The following is an 18,972-nucleotide window of genomic DNA, read 5'->3' as shown; positions in this document are numbered from 1 at the left end:
TCAAGGAAACTTGGGACAAGGAGATGCTAATGAGGGTTTTGATCACGACATCAACCAAGATTTATGGATCTAATTAGGAAGAAATTTCTGTTTAGTGTCTTGTCACTTGTGTCGATTTAATTTAAATGTTGGAAGAACTTTCTCGTGAGGTTTATTTGCTTTCATATTATATATGGATTTAGTTTATATGTTGACTCATAAACTTTTGTTTTTATGTTTTGTGTGCGTTTAATTTGATGAATCAATGTTGGAAGAACTTGTCTATTTAGTTTATTTAGTTTGATATTTCATACGGATTTAGCTTGTATGTTGCGAGAACTTGTTTTTGGGTCTTGTGTGTATTCAATTTTTTATTATTGGGATAACTTTGTGAGATTTATTTGATTTCGTATTTATGAATTTACTATAATTTACATCTCATGAGATTTTGAATTTAAATATGGGATGATATTTTGATTTTAAATATGAGATAAGACTTGCTTTATTTGATATATTGCATGAATTTGATTTAAAAATTAATTTATTCTTTAATATACTATATTTTTTTTTTTTTTAAATTTAGATTCAACCTGGTTCAACCACAATTGAACTTCTCAATCCCTGAACCTTACCCTTGCCTAGTTCAATAATTCGATCCCGTTTTGATTACCTAGCTTCTCATTCATTGGACATGAATTATTTGATGAGTGCATACATATAAACCTCTCATTCCACATCAATAATAACCATAATAATAATAATAAAATAAAATACGTGGGAAACTGCAAGAAATATACCATTCTCATATTTCAGTGATACGAGGGGTCCAATTTGGGGTTTAGTAACGAAATTGACCCAAAGACAATATTTCGCAAGCTTAAAACCTCACTTTTTTTTAAAACTAGTTCACAAGCTTAAAAGCTCACTTTACCAGCGTTAGTAAATATGACTTGCATGAAAAGAACAGCAATTATGCACATAAATAGTGAATGGCACAATTAAACCGGCCAAGTATATCTTAAATTGTCAGCAGCGCTTATGTATACACTTACTCGTTCTCTCGGTGTAGAAATGTGACTAGTGATGATTCAAAGAGATCATGCTTCAACATACGCCGTCAGCTCCCCTGTAATTTCTCAGGTGAGATTGTACAGAAAACATTGTGGAGTATGCAGAACATAAAAACATACCATGCATGCTTTTAATGAAATTATCAAGCTCCAACAAGCACATCTCCCTTTGCATGAAGATGGGGGACAGATGCTGAAACGTGAAGAAGGCAAGATGTCGATGATCCGGGTTGTTTTTTGGCTTTGCTGTATCCAGAATCCTTACAAACATCTCTCTGTCATAGCATGGAAGAGAATTTTGACCACAAACAGTTAAGTCCCGATCCCAGGCTGAATTAAGAACCTGGAAAAGCAAACACAATCATGCATGGATAACTGGCACAACCACCAGTAAGTACGCATTAAACAAGCAATGGTTAGCTATCACCTGCCAGCTCAAACCTTCTGAGTCCGCAAATGCTTCATGTTCCTGAGCTGAAGATTGCGTCCCAGGGCAGACAAATTTCAGTGTCACAGAATGCTTCTTCAACATGTCGAAAATCGGAGAATAACCATCCTGGTTGGTTGGATTATAAAATCCAGCTGTGAGCTCGGCAGCATGGCTGGTCGTCTTATACCACCAATAAATTGATGGAATCTGCAAGAGATCAAAATGTCATAATATTGTTTCAGAAACCTTTTTTACGCAAAATGCCATTCGCAACAACCGTCTCTTCAGTAAGTTCAAAATTGTTGTTGTTGTCCACAAACATCATATCAAACACTGACAGATTGATCTGACACTAGTTCATAAAGTTTACATCATCGCCATTGAAAAATCTAGAGGTTTGCATCAAAAGAAAAACTTGTCATTTTCTTAAAATACCAAGATCTAGGTAATGAATATTTCTACTACAGCAGGTAAATGATACATTAATGGTGGATACTACATCTAGCATTAAACTGGAAAATGCCAGTGGAACAAATAAATACACTAATATCCAAATGCTTTCAGCCAGAATAAATCAGACCAAACAATCACTGATAGCTGGAAAGTATATCTTCTGATAAAGAATTAGTTGGTAGTTAGAAAGTTCAACTTTTACATACCTTTATGACTAACTGTGTTCCCTCAAAGGCAAGGTTTGCAAGAGACAATACTTGATCTGCATGGTCTATAAGGGTCTGTGCATACCAACGAAGGAAAAAGCGTCCATAATAGCTGTCATAATCACCTCGATCACAGAAGAATCCAGTTTCATGTGGCCTAGAATTATACTGGCCAGCATTATCCGGTCCCTTGGCCCAGAATGTGTGGCCTCGTAACTTTGCTGCTCTACGTAGATTCTGCTGTAAGTATTTATCATAACACTGCAGAAAAAGATGATAAATAGTTATAGAAATCTTCTGCTTACTTTTTTCATAACTTGCATCTTTCATTTCTCAATAATAACCATAAGATTGTTTAAAAATTGTATCTCTGAAATTATACTGTATTCTCCTTTCCATCTAAGCCAAATTACACTATGAGTTGCTTTATTTTGATGAAACGATCAATGGCACCATTTGCAATAATTGAGTTGACAAATATGCTTCAATTAAATGGCAGTGGAACGACAATGCCATTATAAGATCCTACTTCCCTTTCTTTCCTGATCCAAGAGCTAGAAATCCTAGTCCATACCGTATTTTTAAATTTCAGAAACATGAAATTACAAACTTACCCTACCATAAAAATAACACTCGGAAGACTCAAAAATGCCAGGTCAGACATGTGGTTGCACGACAAGTTGTCAGCAGATAATAAAGAGAAGTGCCAATATAATGAAACTTGATTTTGTAGTATTTCATTGTTTGATAACAGGCTTTGGAGTTCTGAGGTTAATAATAATCAAGAGCTACTTAACATATAAATATTGAGAAGGGTCTATCTTATAACAGATACATAACAGATACCTGAAACTCACCGATACCAGGATATCTCCAACCCATCCTTTCTGGAAATGAAGGATACTTTAACTCCCCAGAAGCGCCTAATCCGATTTCAACAGCTGCGATGAGGCCATCTCCAAATAAGTCATCAAATTCCATCCTAAAGCTTCGCATAAAATCAAAGTAGACCTGTTTAAAAAATTATAAAGGATGAATTTCCACATGCTATCATAACATCAACCACAAATAATTTCAATAGATCTTTAGGGAAACAACATTTTTTGCAGAAATATAGTAATTTATTCACCAGATGCGTTCAGGAAAACTCAGAGACCTAAATAGAAAATTATGAATCACTTATTAATGTAGCATCAGAGCATGCTTGCTTAGCAAAACTAACTTCAATTTTCTGCTTCTATTTTTCTAATATAAATTATTTATAAAGACTGGATGTTACTTTTAAAATTAGAAAAATATAAGCTAAGATTATAATTTTTTTTTTTAAAAAAAAAGAACTGATCAAATAGTGAGAAAAATGAGCAACACAAAAAACGGAAACAAGCCACATGAAAAGGAGAACTAAACCACGATGTCCAGTTTAATGCAAAAAATTTGCGACAAATTGAAATTTACAAATTCACCAGAACACAAATTACAAGCTAAGATTCTCTGTATGCTAATTATATTTCATGTTCATGCCTGAAAATGTGTCTCAATGGGTCAGTGGGTGGGTGTCAAAGGAAGACAGGCAAAACATTGCCGAGTGCATAGGTTATTAAGTTATGCAACAAAAGCGAATTGCATTTGTCTCTTTGTCTCCGAACAAGGAGCATGGACTTCCAATAAATGGTGAAGGCAACAAGAGGTTTGTAACAAATGCACTACCTCAATTCCAGTCCTTCCTCTTAATACGCGTTCTTTATCAATACCCCATGAGAGGCATTCAGTGTTCCTCCTTCCTTCACGATCAGTAAAAAAAATATCTTGGTTGTCTTTACCAATCTCCAAGACCCACTTAGGAAGGGAGATGGGCATATCACCCGTTCCATTTCCACCACATTCATGAAATGCCATCACAACCTTCAAAATGAAGACAAGTATTCGCCAATCAACGAGGACATCCGTAGAAACAAAGACAAAAGATTCTGAGATTTAGGCAGCAATTCTATAGCACATGAACAAATTTGACAAACAATGATGAAGATGTACAACATAAGTTGCTGATCAAAGTGTGGGCATGTCTGACCTGCAATTTCAGCTTGAACTCATTTACAATATTGAAAAGATCTCTGTAACCAGACCATTGGTATTTATGGGGGCTCCAGCCTTCAACAATTCCCCACCAACAATCTACAACGACACCATCAATATTTAAAGACTTCAGATGCCTCAACTCTTGTCGTATAGCTTCTGGATCAATTAATTGGCAGTAACTGTTGACAATGCCAGTCTACACAATAGCAACATCAAACTAATCACATGGGATAGTGACAACAGCAATATATACAAAGGAACATGCTTCATTAATAACCCTTTTAAGTTCCACAATGTGTACAGATAAGCCAAATAAGTAAAGCAGTAGACAGACATATATGCTCATGAACAATTAGTTCCGCTGATGATACTCAACTGGCAGGTTGTGCTAAACTGCTAACACCTTAAAGTACCATCCTCAATGTTAAGAATGCCTTATTGGCTGAGCTTACACTATCAGAAAACAAAAAACTTTTATCGCCAATATAGAACAAAAGCAATATGTGTACAACATTTAAAGTTGGCACAAAAAAATGGATTGATTTTTGTCAGAAAAAAGAAAATCATAATCAACTTAAGAATCTGTCAATCAGTTCAACACAAAACTGAAAAACAGAATTGTTTTTTTGTCACTTACAGGGAACATTACATACACTGGAATGTATGGAGTTCCAACGAAACCACCCTCATGCTCCACCGAGTCCCGCATCAGCTGTAGTAAGTTCATTTTGTAAGACAAGAAGAGTTGTAGATTATATGCCAAATTTCAGAAATTAGAAGTACTTCAAATCTGAGATACTATAATAACTTTATAGAAGGCAAAAGTAATTTATAGTTGCAGGAAGACATCAAACAACTTGCAATCACCTTAACATAAATACAGGTCCACGCAATAGAAATATAAATATCAATCAGTAACACTAACAGCATTTCTAGTCATTACAACATCACTGGTGACACAGCACATTCATTTGGAAGAAAAGAATCTTTCTCCCGCTTTGAGGATGCAGAGTTTTAATATTGCAGCGCTACATAGAGAATATACCAGAAACTCAAACTAGGAGTTCAAGTACTAGAGGCAGAACTATCTAATGCCAAGATTACACGTGTTTGACATTATATGAATTCTCTGATAAGTATCAGCAGGCACCAACTAAAACCTACTTGGCGAGAAGCCTCATTCATAACTTTTGATAAACCATCTAAAAGCGCAAAATTGCTACACAAATGGCAATATCTTCTCACCTGATCGGCCTCCACACACTCCAGTGAGTTAATCGGACTGGGATTTACATATTTCTCATTCTTGATAATACCAGATTCTGCAACAACAACTGAATCAATGGACGCAGGGGATAAACTTTCCTCAATCCTGAAAACAGATGCTTGATGATCCAAAGAGGCTTTGGCATGGCAATTCTTCAATGAAGTGGCAGATAAGGGACTTTCCGCTGATCTAACAGGGAAAGGGGCCTGCAGAAGTTCATGAGGTTTACCACACAACAAAAACCAAGTATACAGTACCATACTGATCAGACAATAATGCGCAACAAGGGGAAAAAAAAGACGACAACAACAACTCACGAAGAAACAGAAGCCTGATTACTTCATCAAAGTTCAAATTTAACTCAGAAAAGGGGAAAAAACCCAAGCAGTCATACCAAAAACGTAATCTGCAGCCAACATCGAAAGAAACACTAAACAAGAAAACGATTACCAGCTGCCCGGGCGGAGGGGGAGGAGGAGGAGTGGGGACCAGCGCGACAGGAGAAGTTCTGTAGGTGGTGCCGTCAGGATCCACAGCCCACCCGGCCTCGCGGGCGAGGGCGGCGAGGACATCGTTCATGTCGGCGCGCGCTGGCAACGGGAAGTTGCCGTACTGACGGAGCCCGGCGAGCATGCGGCTTGTGATAGCACGGCGGTGCCGCTCCCGGAGCTTAGTCCGCTCCTTCTCCTTCTCCCTCTCCTTCCGGCCCTTGCCGGCCGATGGTCCTCCGGCACCGCCAGCCGCCACAGATGCGGCGGCGGCTGCTGCTGCGAAGCCACGAGGCCGGCGCTGGGGGGGCTGGGGATGGTCGGAGCTCTGGTCGCTGTGCGGCTGGTCTAGATCTTGCTTGACGTTCATTCCCGTAATGCCGTAAAGTATTTTCTCTCTAAAACCATTACTTTTCCGGTTTCCAAGTTTCGGTCTTTTATATACCGTTCTAGTGATTTCTTCCTGTGTTCCAAAAGGAAAGCTAATCTAGAGAGAGAAAGATGAGAATAGTGTGACTGGACTACCCTTCTTGTGATTAGATATCTATGAAACGTTGTTGCTGCTTTTATATTATTGAGTAGAGGCGGGCCGGTTCATTGACAGGTAACCAGCCGTACTGTACGGAATGGGCTTTCCCATGACCCGGTGGGTTGATTTGCCGGATTAAAACCCAGTTTGGAACCAAACTCCAAATACTAAAGTTGGATTTTTTAATAATATTGTTTTTTTATCATGTTGGTCAAGGAATTTGAATCCATGACCTTTTACACTTGAATAGTAAAAACTCAACTACTTAAGCTTCAATTTGTTCTCAATATTATTGGCAAAACTTATATATAGATAGATGTAGGATATAGATCAAAATATTTTACATATATATTTAATTTATAAAAAATTAAGCGACCATTTAATAAATTAAAAAATTATATAAATCAATTTGTAAAATATCAAATTATCAAACAATAAATTTTCATAAATATTTAAAAAAAATATTTATTTTGTTAATCGTCTTTTGGCTCATAAGCATTAAGTCCCTACACATGCACATTCTTAAATTCTCTTAAATATGGGCACTCTTATTTGTCACATATATATTAGATTAAATAAAAAATAAAATTACAAAAAATTGTTGTTAAGTTATGTATATCAATTTATAAAAAAATATATTAGTAAAAAAAGAATATTTTTGAATAATGGGTGACCGGTTACACAATATAAAAGAACTACGTGGGCTTTGATTCCTCTCACACCCAGGAGGATACGTAGGCAACTTGATTCGACAAGTAAACTGATTAAGTGCAAATCATTTATTTTCAAATTTAGTGTAATTTAAAATTTTCTCTATTTTCTGAATTTTTAGTAATTAATTATCATCCTTCCCCAACTCTTTATCTTAATTTCAATATTTTCCAACTCCTACTTTTACCTTAATCTCAATTTTTAGTTTATTTATTTTTTTTAGAAAATTTCATGAATTTTTTTCAACTTTTTGATAAATTTTCAGAATTTTTTTGAATTTTTTCATTTTTTGAATTTCAGAATTTTTTAGTTTTTTTAATTATTTTATCCAGCGGGACAACCCGACCCGGAACCGGCCCGCCAGGTCAGACGGGCCAACCCGACCAAGCATGTTCTAGTCCCAGCCGGGCTAGGTCCGGGTCCGGGTTGGTGGGCTGGTGAACCGCAACCCGGAAGATCAGGCCCGCTGGGCTAGTTAACCGGCCCGTGCCCATCTCTATCATCAAGTTATATATATATATATAATATATATAGTTATATATAGTTTAAAAGATTAATAAAAAAAATGTTTATTAATCCTCCCTTTTAGTCCTCTCTCTCTCTCTCTCTCTCTCTCTCTCTCTCTCTCTTGTTTTTATTTTTTGTTTTTTAAAAATATCAATCTTTTTCCAAATTAATAATATAGTCTAAAAGATAATATTTACAAAAAAAATTATTATTTGAATCATTAATGTTTTACAAAATAGTTTGTGTAGTAAAAAAAATTTAAAAATCTATTTATTAAGACCTATGTTTTTTTACAAATTAATTTATACAGTATAAAAATTATATTTTTAGAAAAAAAATTTGTTAAGAGAGGGCCTTGAGCACCCCCTTGGCCCCAGTTGGCCCATTTAATGGTGTGCGTGCGGAAGCTAGGGGAAGCACCGCCCCTTTACCTCCTCTCTCTCTCTCTCTCTCTCTCTCTCTCTCTCTCTACAAATTAATAATATAATCTAAAAGATAACCCATTAAAATTTAACAAAGTAGTTTATATAGTTAAAAGAAAATTCAAAAATCTATTATTTAGCACCTTTGCTTTTTACAAATTAATTTATACGGTATAAAAATTATATTTTAAGAAAAAATTTTGTTAAAATTTATTTTTTGACCTTTGACTTTTATAAACTATGATATAACATATAAAAATATTTTTTTAAAAATATTTATAATGATATATTATTTATTTGTTTGATTTTTTACTTGGTCAATCCTAGAAATTTATAATTCTGTCTCTATAGCACTCATTAAATTATTATTATTTTTGGTTAAATTGGATGGATCAAACGGTAATGGCATGTCATTCGACCAATCTACAATATATATATATATATATATATATATATATATATATATATATATATATATATATATTGATTTTTTTTTTATAGGAAACATTCAAAATTTGTTTTTAGTTCTTTGAGTCAAGCACCCCTTCATATTCCTCCTACTTCTACCACTAATTGTGTGAATTATGATTAATAAAAACAATTTAATATTAATACTTTGGGGCATGGCACATGTTTGAGTTCATCTTACTCATTATATTAGATTTAATAATTAGACAATATGAACTTCCACATTATGAATAGCATGTTTTGGTTCTTATATCTAGTAATTGTGGGTTTATGACTTCATCTATGGGCATGCCCCTAATATTAATTACCTAGAGCACTATTAGAAGGACCTTCAATTAAGAAAACGTGTGACTGACAGATAAATGGGCAGACATAAAATTCATTCTATTGATTTCAAAAAGTAGATAAATAGATGAATTTGATAGAAAGTACAAAGACCAAGAATTCTAGCTCTCATAATCTTATTTTCCTAATTTTTTTTTTCTATTTTCATATGATTTGAGCCTATTCGATTGTGTGAATAGGATCACGACACACATCTGTTTCTCTTGGTTCTTTTAATAAAAAAATACCCTTGAATGTCTCATTTGACTTTAATCTTCTTCAAGTTTCTAAGCTTGCATCTTGGATATTATTTGGATATTAAGTTATGATTTCTCCATGTTTTGTGGTCTCAACTTGTTCCCTTTTAATTTTGATGTTTGAAAAATTCGCCGTTTCATGCGTATTAAATATTTAGGTCTTTGACTTCTAAAACTTTTTGGGCGCTTAACTTGTTGACGTCTTAAGACTACAAAGTTCATTTGTCAATTCATTTGAGTTTTTTATGTCTCCACTCTTACATGCTTATGACTCCTGACTTGCACATCGTCAAGTTGTGACCTCCTACATGATCAAATTACTAGCTTAACTGCTTGTCTTATTTGCTTTTGGAACTTCTTGTGGATCTCAAGTTGTAGTCTTCCTATATTTGCAAATCATAAGCTTGATTTCCTTTGATTTTGATATTTGAAGGCTTTAATGTTTTTTGCTTACTGATACACCTCTTGTGTGTGTGTACTGCAAGTGCGCAGGTGTCAAAGTAATAAAGTACCCAATGGGTCGGGTAGTCGAATCCACAGAGAATAAAAGTATTAATAATGACAACTTCTAAGTTATCTAGTAGGAATCAAGAATATGATGAAACGAACTTAATCATGAGAATATGAATGTCACAAGAAAACAAGGAAAGAGTAAAAATGAGGAAAGTCTCAATCAATAAAAATGAGGTACCCGGGCAATGCTCCCCCTAGGATTTAGCATTAGGACAAGATTCACAAGTGTTTCTAAACTGAGTTAATCAAGTCGAGGAAAACCAAGAATAATCAGTCCTTACCTCTATATCACCGATATTAGTCCCCTACTAGGTCTCGGTGGAGAAATTGCTCAATCTCAATACCTCATACCACATATGACCGCAATAGACTCTAGAAATTTCTAAGAGGACAACTGATTCCTAAGGATAGACCTAACCCTACTTCTAGGTGAAAGGTCCCTAACCCCATACAAGGTCCTAACAGAGAAATCTCTCAATCTCAACACCTCACACCAAATATAGTCGCATTAAGCCTAGGGAATACGAAGATAGAATGTACTAATCGGAAGGAAAAGGAGACACTCCACTATCTCATGACTCACCCTCTCAACTCTCTTCAATATTGAGGTTCTAGCCCTAATGGAGACCTCTCTCTCACCAAGGCAAACAAATCATATATACCAATCAACCATAAGATCAATAAGGCAAGCAAGTAATAAGAAAGCAAGATTGAAACTCAATTAAACTTGGATTTAATAGAAATCACAAAATAAATCAATTAAAGAATAAAATCCTAGGGTTTATATGCCCGTTTACCTACTAGAGTTTAGCACTCCATGGGGCAAATTACAAAACAAATAATGCAATGTAAATAAATAAAAACCATGGAATTAAACCCCTTGAATTTGTGATGATGGCATTGATGGTTTGTTCAACGTCTTGAACGATTCCTCTCTGAAGCTAGGTCGCCAATGGCTTCCTCAATCTATGATGAAGAAAGAATCTATCAAAGTTAGTGAAGAACGCCCCCCAAATTTGCAAAGACCTCCTCTCCAAAATCTAGCCACTTTGCCTCTCAAAAGCTATGAAAAGTCTCCTAAAGAATAAGCCAAATCGCCCTTTCAACTTAGCAACTCGTGTCTGTCACGTGCCTTGACCCGCCTGGGTTAAAAGTCATCCACCCCGATGGATTGCAGATTTCTCCATTGGTTCGAGTGGCTAGTATTTACTACAGTATTGCTACAGTGATTTACTATAGTGTTTTCTACATTGCTTTTTATAAACAAGGCTCCAAAACACTCCTCTTTAGGCCACATGGACGGGCACACGTCTGCGTGGTAGGTTATGGGGCTTCTTGTCTTCTAATTATCGTTAGAAAGGCTCTTGAAATCTTCACTCAAGTAAAGACGTAGGAATGTGGCTGCCTTTGTGCCCTTCCAACACACAATTTAACTTGAATTCTCTTGGAAGTTGGCCATACCCCATGTATATGAGCTCCACTTTTGTCTTGATCCTTATGTTGCACAAAAGACTCCCAAAATGTGTCTTCATAACCTATCTTTGTTTTCTTTTCTTCTCTCAAGGCCTTCACAAACCTATTTGCACACAGGAATACCAAATACAATTTATGAGACATAAAACATGATAAAAATGATGCTCAATACATGTAAAACATATAAAAAAATATGTTTACTCAAGCACTTATCACTTACGAAGCATCTTTCTTCATCATTGCTAAAGAAAAGGTCTCCTTTTATTTATTACTTTGCTTAAAAAGCAACTTTTTGATTATTAAAAGGATTCTTTGTTTTCCTTATTTAAAGAGCCTTTCTTCCTAAAAACTCCTTTTCTTTGCTGCTTGAGAGAGTTGTTTTTACCATTTAAGAGGTCTTGACATTATCTCCTTAAGCATAAATATCAAGTGTTAGTAGTGGATTATATTCATCATCTCCTAAAGTAGAGCACTAAGGGGGTCTTCATTAACCCCCTATAAGATAAATAACTAGTATGCCCTACAAAGGCAACTCTAGTAATTATTTAATAATAAAATAGTTGTATTTTGTTGCATGCATAATTATGGGTATTGTAGTATTCATGTTTGATGATATAATTTATTCTTGAGTTGCATTGTATAGAAATCAAATTAGTGATAAAAATCATTAAAGTGAGACATGATTATATATGTTTCTTGTAACCCAAAATATTTCACAACCTATGAGATAAAATATGTTTTTAATTTTTTATTGGTTGTCACATGTACTACTATATGTTGAATGTTAATTTTTTTGGTAAATTACTGAACTTTAGTCAAATATCATTTTGATTACTGAACTTTGATTTATTTCAAAATGCTCACTAAAGTTACTAATCATTTTAGCAATAGGTCACCGAATGGATGGATAGCATCTTCATTAGCTGGCATGGAGGCCAAGAAAAACCTAGTTAGCGCACACTTAAAGAATGATCTATGGCCACCACGTAAGTTAATAAAGATGCTAATCCATCGAGTGACATGCCACTGAAATGATTAGTAATTTTAGTAAGCATTTTAAAACAAATCAAAATTCAGTCATCAAAATAATATTTGACCAAAGTTCAGTGATTTACCAAAAAAATTAACCATGATAGAGTAGTATGTCTCAACCTCTACAGTTGAGGCTCTTAGTAATACTGTGGTCATTTGTAGTTGACAAATATTAAACTAGAGTACTACAGAACTCTTAGACCAAATATTGTCATAGAGAAAAGTGTTATTATATTATAGAAAATCCTTATTATCTAAGAGTGTTATTAAACCTTATGTATAAATTATATTATTGTCATGGTGGCAGCGGGTGATACCTAATTGAAGGCTATATATACGGAGACGTTGGGTTATATAATGAATACATAAAGGTTTGTAGTCATCCAAAATAGGATCTATGACTCTTATTATACGGGAAAATATTTTAGATTGTGTTTTCTGTGTTGGATGAAAATCTGGCCAGATAACTTTTTTTTAAAGTATTTTATTATATAAAATATATATTGTTATATATGTTTTCAAAATTGTTTTATGTCCAACTGTATAAGAAAACATGCATATAAATGGGGATCAACAGTATTAATGGTGGTCTATTCATACCCGTTTATATAGAATATTTATTAATAGAGGGACGAATATATAAATTATTATATTGGAGTCTCACACATGTATATATCTAATCTTTAGATTAAATTACAATTTATTGATGGAAATGATTGTGATTATTAAAATTAGTAAGGACTAATTTGTTAAAGATGCGGAGATTCCAAACATGTCCTACGCTACATGCCTTGATCTGATGACTCCCTCCCTATATATATATACATATATGTGATATGAGATTAGAGTGTTAACTAACAATTATTGTTATTGAAAGACAAATACAAAAAAAACCCCTAATATATTGGGATCTTATCACTCTAACAAGGGAATTATCATGAGAAATATACATGCCAAAACGCAGCGGATAACAAAACTTTTAATAGCAAGTAAACATAATAAAACCGTAGCGCATGCCAGAACTAGGATTAAATTCGAAATAAATATATAATTAAAAGTTATACCTTTCTTTTGATGACGATTCTCAACGCATCCTTGTTTCCTCAAAATCGAAAGGGACTGCAAATCGTGACTACCCTCTACTATCACATACACATGAATACCTCTGGGAATTAAGCAGGTATGCTAGTACATCAAGAAACAACATTGTTTCTTGGTTTGAATAGCAAGCACTCGAGATTCAAGAGAATAGGCGGCGACGAGTTCCGGTGGCGGGATCCGACGGCGGCGGCCAAGGGAGAATAATGGGTGGCAGCTAGGGTTTCTTAAGAAACAATCTTTCAATCACTCTATCTTTTATTTTTCTCTGTTCATATTAGGGTTAGACCATCTATTTATATTGGAAACCCAAAACCCTAATTTACAAAAAAAAAAAACCCTTCACTCCTAATCAAATTATGAATATCTTCTTTACTTGATTAATTAACCCATTTTAATTAACCAAATCGATTAGAATAGATCAACACTTAATAAGACCCAACCCGAATAAGCTATTCGCTCCACCTAATTTAGGGTTTTCACCAAAACCCTAAATAGGTGGTCCAATAAGTAACAAATACTGAACCTTGATCCCGATATTCTTAGTGCATGATCTTGTAGGTCCATTTAACATTGTCAATGAGCTTACACAATTTTAATGTTCATAAATCATAATTATTCTCTAGCTAGATAATATGATTACCCAATATTAAATGAAGGTAAATTTTGAGAATTAACGGAACCTGTCCCAACCTCATACAATCCTTTGCCAATGAATATCTTAATTAGCATAAGGCGTGGAGCGAGTCACCCTTATTTTAATGCTAATAAATTTTATGATCTCTTAGTGAACTGACTAGGTCAAGTAAATGATAACTCTTATCATTTCCCTTGGGCATGGCCACACACTACTCAGTCTCACTAATCAAGTGGTTGGTGATATTCACTCTCTTTACAGAGAGGGACAATCCCTTCACTTCACTCATGTCTCTCAGTATGAATCGTGACATGCACAAACATACCCGTACTTGCCACTCAGTTACGAATGACGTCAGGCATAAGTTAAAGCATGTAAGGATTCATTCGAGATCCATAGTGATTTCAGGTCGAAGGATTCGAGTACAAGAATTGCTTGAGAAAAACACTTATGACTTTACAACCATGTAGTGTTCTCAAGAGCGGATTAATCTAGGTATACTATTCCTTAACATGTATCTATGTCCTTTGATTGATATCCTATAATCTATGACCCGTAAAACAAGGCCATCTCATGAAAGACATACTAGTCTTAATTTATTTTCATTCACATAAAAATAATCAGCTAAGGACATTTAGAATATTGTTCTAGTTTATGTTGTAAGGTTTACTATCCAAATCACTCATTTGATAACTTGAGAAGAACCAATATTCAAGGACATTTTATCTTATTAAATATGTACAGAAATAATAATAGATAAAACGATGCCTCATAATAATTATCCAAATAATAAGAGTTCATACAATGTATTGGGGTTAGGGCTTACGCTAACAATCTCCCACTAGCACTAGTCCCAATTAGGCATAACTCTAAGACCAAAAGACCTAACATGACGATCATGTTTTGGCCTAGCTAACTGCTTGGTTAAAGGATCAGCTACATTATCTTCTCCAGCAATCTTGCAAACTTTCACATCTCCTTTATCGACGATCTCCCGAATGAGATGAAATCTCCCGAGTATGTGTTTGGACTTCTGGTGTGACCGGGGCTCCTTGGCCCGTGCTATGGCCCCGTTGTTGTCACAATAGAGGTTCACAGGATCTAGGATGCTTGGGAAAACTCCTAATCCAGCAAGGAACCTCTTAAGCCAAACTGTCTCCTTAGCGGCATCCGATACAGCTATATACTCAGCCTTTGTGGTAGAATCAGTGACGGTGTCCTATTTTGACTCTTTCAGCTTACAACACCTCTATTCAAGCAAAACACATAACTAGATTGCGATTTACTGTTGTCGACATTGGTTTGAAACACAGCATTAGTATAACCCGTTAAAATGAACTCATTCTCATCACTGTACACTAAGAAGTAATCTTTAGTCATTCGCAAGTACTTAAGAATACTCTTGACAATAGACCAATGGTTTTCCACTGGATCCTGTTGTAATCTGCTAGTTATGCTTAGTGCATGTGAGACATTCAGCCTAGTATATAGCATGGCATACATGATAGATCCTATAACAGTCGCATAAGGGATCTTACTCATGTGTTTCCTTTCATCTTCAATCTGAGGACAATCCTTTTTACTTAGAACAACTCCCTGAGACATGGCTAAAAATCCTTTCTTGGAGTTAGACATACTGACAACGCCCCTTGCGTATGTCCTACAAATGCACGGGTTGTCGAAGTAATAAATCCCAGATGAGTGGGTATCTTATCCACAGAGAGTAGGGAATTAAAACACTTAAATTGTTTCTTAACTAAACGAAAAGTGAATAGTGATTTGTGTGACAAAATGTGATGTAACAAAAGTAAAAGAAACAAGAGAAAGAGTGCAAGTAAAGGGGAGGTAAGGCAATCGATATAAGTGGGGTACACGGATATTGTTCCGCCTAGAACAATCATTTCATGTGCAAAAACCCTTTATTATGCTTTCTAACTAATGCATTAATGAGTCGTGGAGATCCTTAAATACATGGTCCCAAATCTAAGGTCAACCATGCCTAACTCTATACATGTCCCGGAGGAGAAATTAAATAACCTATCAACCTCACACTCGTATAGAATCGCAATGAGTTCTAGAGATTCCAAGTGATAAATCCTCTTCCGAGATGTCGACCTAATCCTTTAGTCCAGGTGGAAGGTCCCTAGCTACAATTAAGCCCTAGGTACTAAAATCACTTCAACGCTTCACTCCGTTGCACCTGCAACTAAGCCCCAATGGAAGGTCATCCCTTAGCCCATTCACTCTACTATAACCGCAAAGAGCTCGAGGAAATAGAGGTAGAATAAATCACACCAAAGGGGAAAGGGGGCGCTTTGCTACCTCTTGACTCACCCTCTCAACCCTCTCTAATCTAGCTTTGTCTAACTCTTGTGGTGTCTCACTCACTCACAAGAGTTACCAATAAGAACTTTCAACCCTAGTGTCACTTTAAGGTAGTATTCACACAATCAAGCATACAAGATTGCAACTCAAATAAAACATCAATTAATTGAAAATGTAATAAAAAGGTTCAACGAAACGAATACATTCTAGGATTCACAAATATCCAAGTACCCACTAGGGGGTTTAGCTCTCCATGGAGCTAATTACAATCAATAATATTAAATGTAAAAGCAAAGAATCCATAGAAAACCCCCTCCATAGCATGGTGATGGTCTTGTGGAGAGTTCTCTACTCGTCCAAGGGTCCCTTTGTCCGACCTAGGATATACCTCGCCGGATCGGTGCCGACGAAAGCTCTCCAACTAAACTTCTTCCAAATAGAGCGTGATGTCAGAACCATAGAACCTCTCCAAATCACTCGCCAATACCTCTCAAAACCCTAGCTACAGCACTCTCTCAAGTTGGGGAAAAGATGGAGAAAAGAATGCTGAAATCGGGGCTGAAATCGGCCTTAAATAGGGCTTGAATCGGGAATCCACACGCCCATGTGGGCGCCCCTGTGGATTTTTCGCACGGGCGTGTGGAATTTCCACACGCCCGTGTGGGTTCTCTATTTCAGTCCTTCTTCGGGCGGCTGTGAACAATACCTGCTACAGTGTTTACCACAGTACCTTGCTGCAGTACTAGCCCGCAACACTCCCGAATCCATGCTTTCATCGAGGTAATGTAAATAGGCACACGTTTACGTCGTAGATCGCTTTGCTTCTTCAATAAACGGGAATATTGGTGGAGATTTTGCTATACATGCACAAGCCGGAATGCTTGAATGTGACTGCCCTTGTGCCCCTCAAATCGTTGTGCTAACTTCAATACAAGGAGGTTGGCACACATTCTCGCATCTTGAACCTGACTTATATCTTCGCATTTGAACCTTCTCAAGATTTTCTCCAAATGGTGCATTCACGATCTACATTGGCTTCTTTCTCTAATATTCGGCTTCACAACTCTATATGCATAAAAGTAACATAAATGCACACATATTAGCGTTAAAACCCGATAAAAGTAATGCTTATCATAAGGAAAGAACACTTCACATTCTTATCACACAAGCACTTATCAAACTCCCCCACACTTAAGCTTTGCTTGTCCTCAAACAAAAATTTAAACATTAAAGCATAGACGAAGGAAATATTGGAAGTGTTTGGCCTTAGGTTCACCAAAGCATACAAAGAGAGCATTCTACAAGTAAGGGAAATTTCAACACTAAATACGAAAAAAAAATAATGCTCTAGCTAAAAACTTGAATAAAAAAGGACAACAAACCCGAAATCGTGTAAGTGTGTGAACTCACTCAAGTCAACCCAAGGTATACTACTCAAAGTTCTAAGTATAAGGGACTTATTTATCTACAAAAAGTAACAAAAATTTCAAAGATGATAGTAGCTTCACACATCCTCTAAGGTAGCCCTTTCCAAAGCGGCCGCTAAGGTGGCTTTCACACTTTCAAGGTGGTAGCTCTTTCTACCAGAGTGGTAGCTTTCACTCTTCCTATTAGATAGCTCTTTCTCTCATTAGGATATAACTAGTATCCGACTTATGAGAGTAGCTTCATACTTCATAGGTGGTAGCTCTTTCCACCCAACAAGCTCAACTAAACAATAAAACTATTTTTGTTCTTTCTTTTTATTTTCCTCTTTTTTCAGAATTAACAAAAGAAACAACTACAACTAGTCCCTTTTACATCAAATTGAGTTTCCAAAAGAGTTTAAAGAGTGAGTAGTGCAACAAGTGTCAATCAGGCAAAAATTCCTAGAAATTCAAGCAAAAATTAGAGCATGAGAACATTCAATGTTAAAAATTCTCCTAAACTCAAGAATACAATCATTACAACTAAGGTGAACCGCCATTGGCTATGTGAGCATGTATATCAATCAAAACTAGTATAAAAAATATATGCACTATGAAACTCCCCCCACACTTAAGTTGTACATTGTCCCCAATGTACACATGCAAGCTCACACATAATGTATATCAATCAAGAACAAATGTGGGAGAAACAATCAAAACAATACTCCCCTGACTCCTAGTGTTGCATTTGATGGAGCAAAATCCTTTCGAGTAATGTTCCAACAGGTTGTGAAGCTCACACGACCAAATGTCGAAGCACCTTGGTTGTGTCCATGACAAGTTCTCAATTCCCATGTTGACAAGACCATCTGCACGCATACATAAGGGGGTTCAGTGAAGCTCAATAAAACAAAAACAACTCAAGTATATAAAAGATAAGTAATGAACACAACTCGAGGTAACAAAACGAAAATAAACTCAGAAGGAAAGTCCTTTCTGAGTATACAAGTCAAAAATGAAATGCAAAAGTAATAAAAATGACAAAAACAAAGTCAAGTGTTGATGTCGCACTCTGGCTTTTCTGCTGATGCTGGTGGTGATGAGGTATACATGGTTGGTCAACCGGTGCTGGACTTGGTGATGGAGTACCGGAGATGCGGGGTGAGTCTGAGGTCTCAGAACAAAAGATGAGGCAACGTGTCACTCAAAAAGCTGTTGTAGCGTATTGAAACATGCCATGAACCATGTATCCTGTAAGGCTTGTGTAGTCCGAACCAAAGCAACCAATGCTCAGACCTCAG

The 18,972-nt window shown here is 35.9% G+C and overlaps 1 protein-coding gene across 1 annotated transcript; it reads right to left on the bottom strand.

Moving 5' to 3' along the window:
- Positions 1-762: 762 nt before the first annotated feature.
- LOC120272291 (beta-amylase 8) lies at positions 763-6,487 on the bottom strand. Its single transcript, XM_039279089.1, has 10 exons — positions 5,932-6,487; positions 5,460-5,687; positions 4,852-4,926; positions 4,207-4,410; positions 3,846-4,040; positions 2,985-3,149; positions 2,139-2,399; positions 1,477-1,686; positions 1,170-1,392; positions 763-1,105 (listed from the first exon to the last, which is right to left on the bottom strand). The coding sequence occupies exons 1-10, from the start codon at positions 6,337-6,339 to the stop codon at positions 1,077-1,079; spliced, it is 1,998 nt and encodes a 665-aa protein (XP_039135023.1). The 5' UTR covers positions 6,340-6,487; the 3' UTR covers positions 763-1,076.
- Positions 6,488-18,972: the final 12,485 nt, after the last annotated feature.

Source organism: Dioscorea cayenensis, chromosome 11 (genome assembly GCF_009730915.1).
Source record: "Dioscorea cayenensis subsp. rotundata cultivar TDr96_F1 chromosome 11, TDr96_F1_v2_PseudoChromosome.rev07_lg8_w22 25.fasta, whole genome shotgun sequence".
Taxonomy (NCBI): Eukaryota; Viridiplantae; Streptophyta; class Magnoliopsida; order Dioscoreales; family Dioscoreaceae; genus Dioscorea; species Dioscorea cayenensis.
This window is presented reverse-complemented; position numbering and strand designations above follow the sequence as displayed.

Bases quoted from the DNA above. Each gene is read 5' to 3' on its own strand.
- LOC120272291 (XM_039279089.1), bottom strand. From the start codon at position 6,339: ATGAACGTCAAGCAAGATCTAGACCAGCCGCACAGCGACCAGAGCTCC. The intron at 4,927-5,459 runs GTGAGAAGATAT...AACTTACTACAG, and splicing joins AGTGTGTGGAGGCCGATCAG to CTGATGCGGGACTCGGTGGA. The intron at 2,400-2,984 runs GTATCTGTTATG...CTTTTTCTGCAG, and splicing joins CTGGTATCGGTGAGTTTCAG to TGTTATGATAAATACTTACA.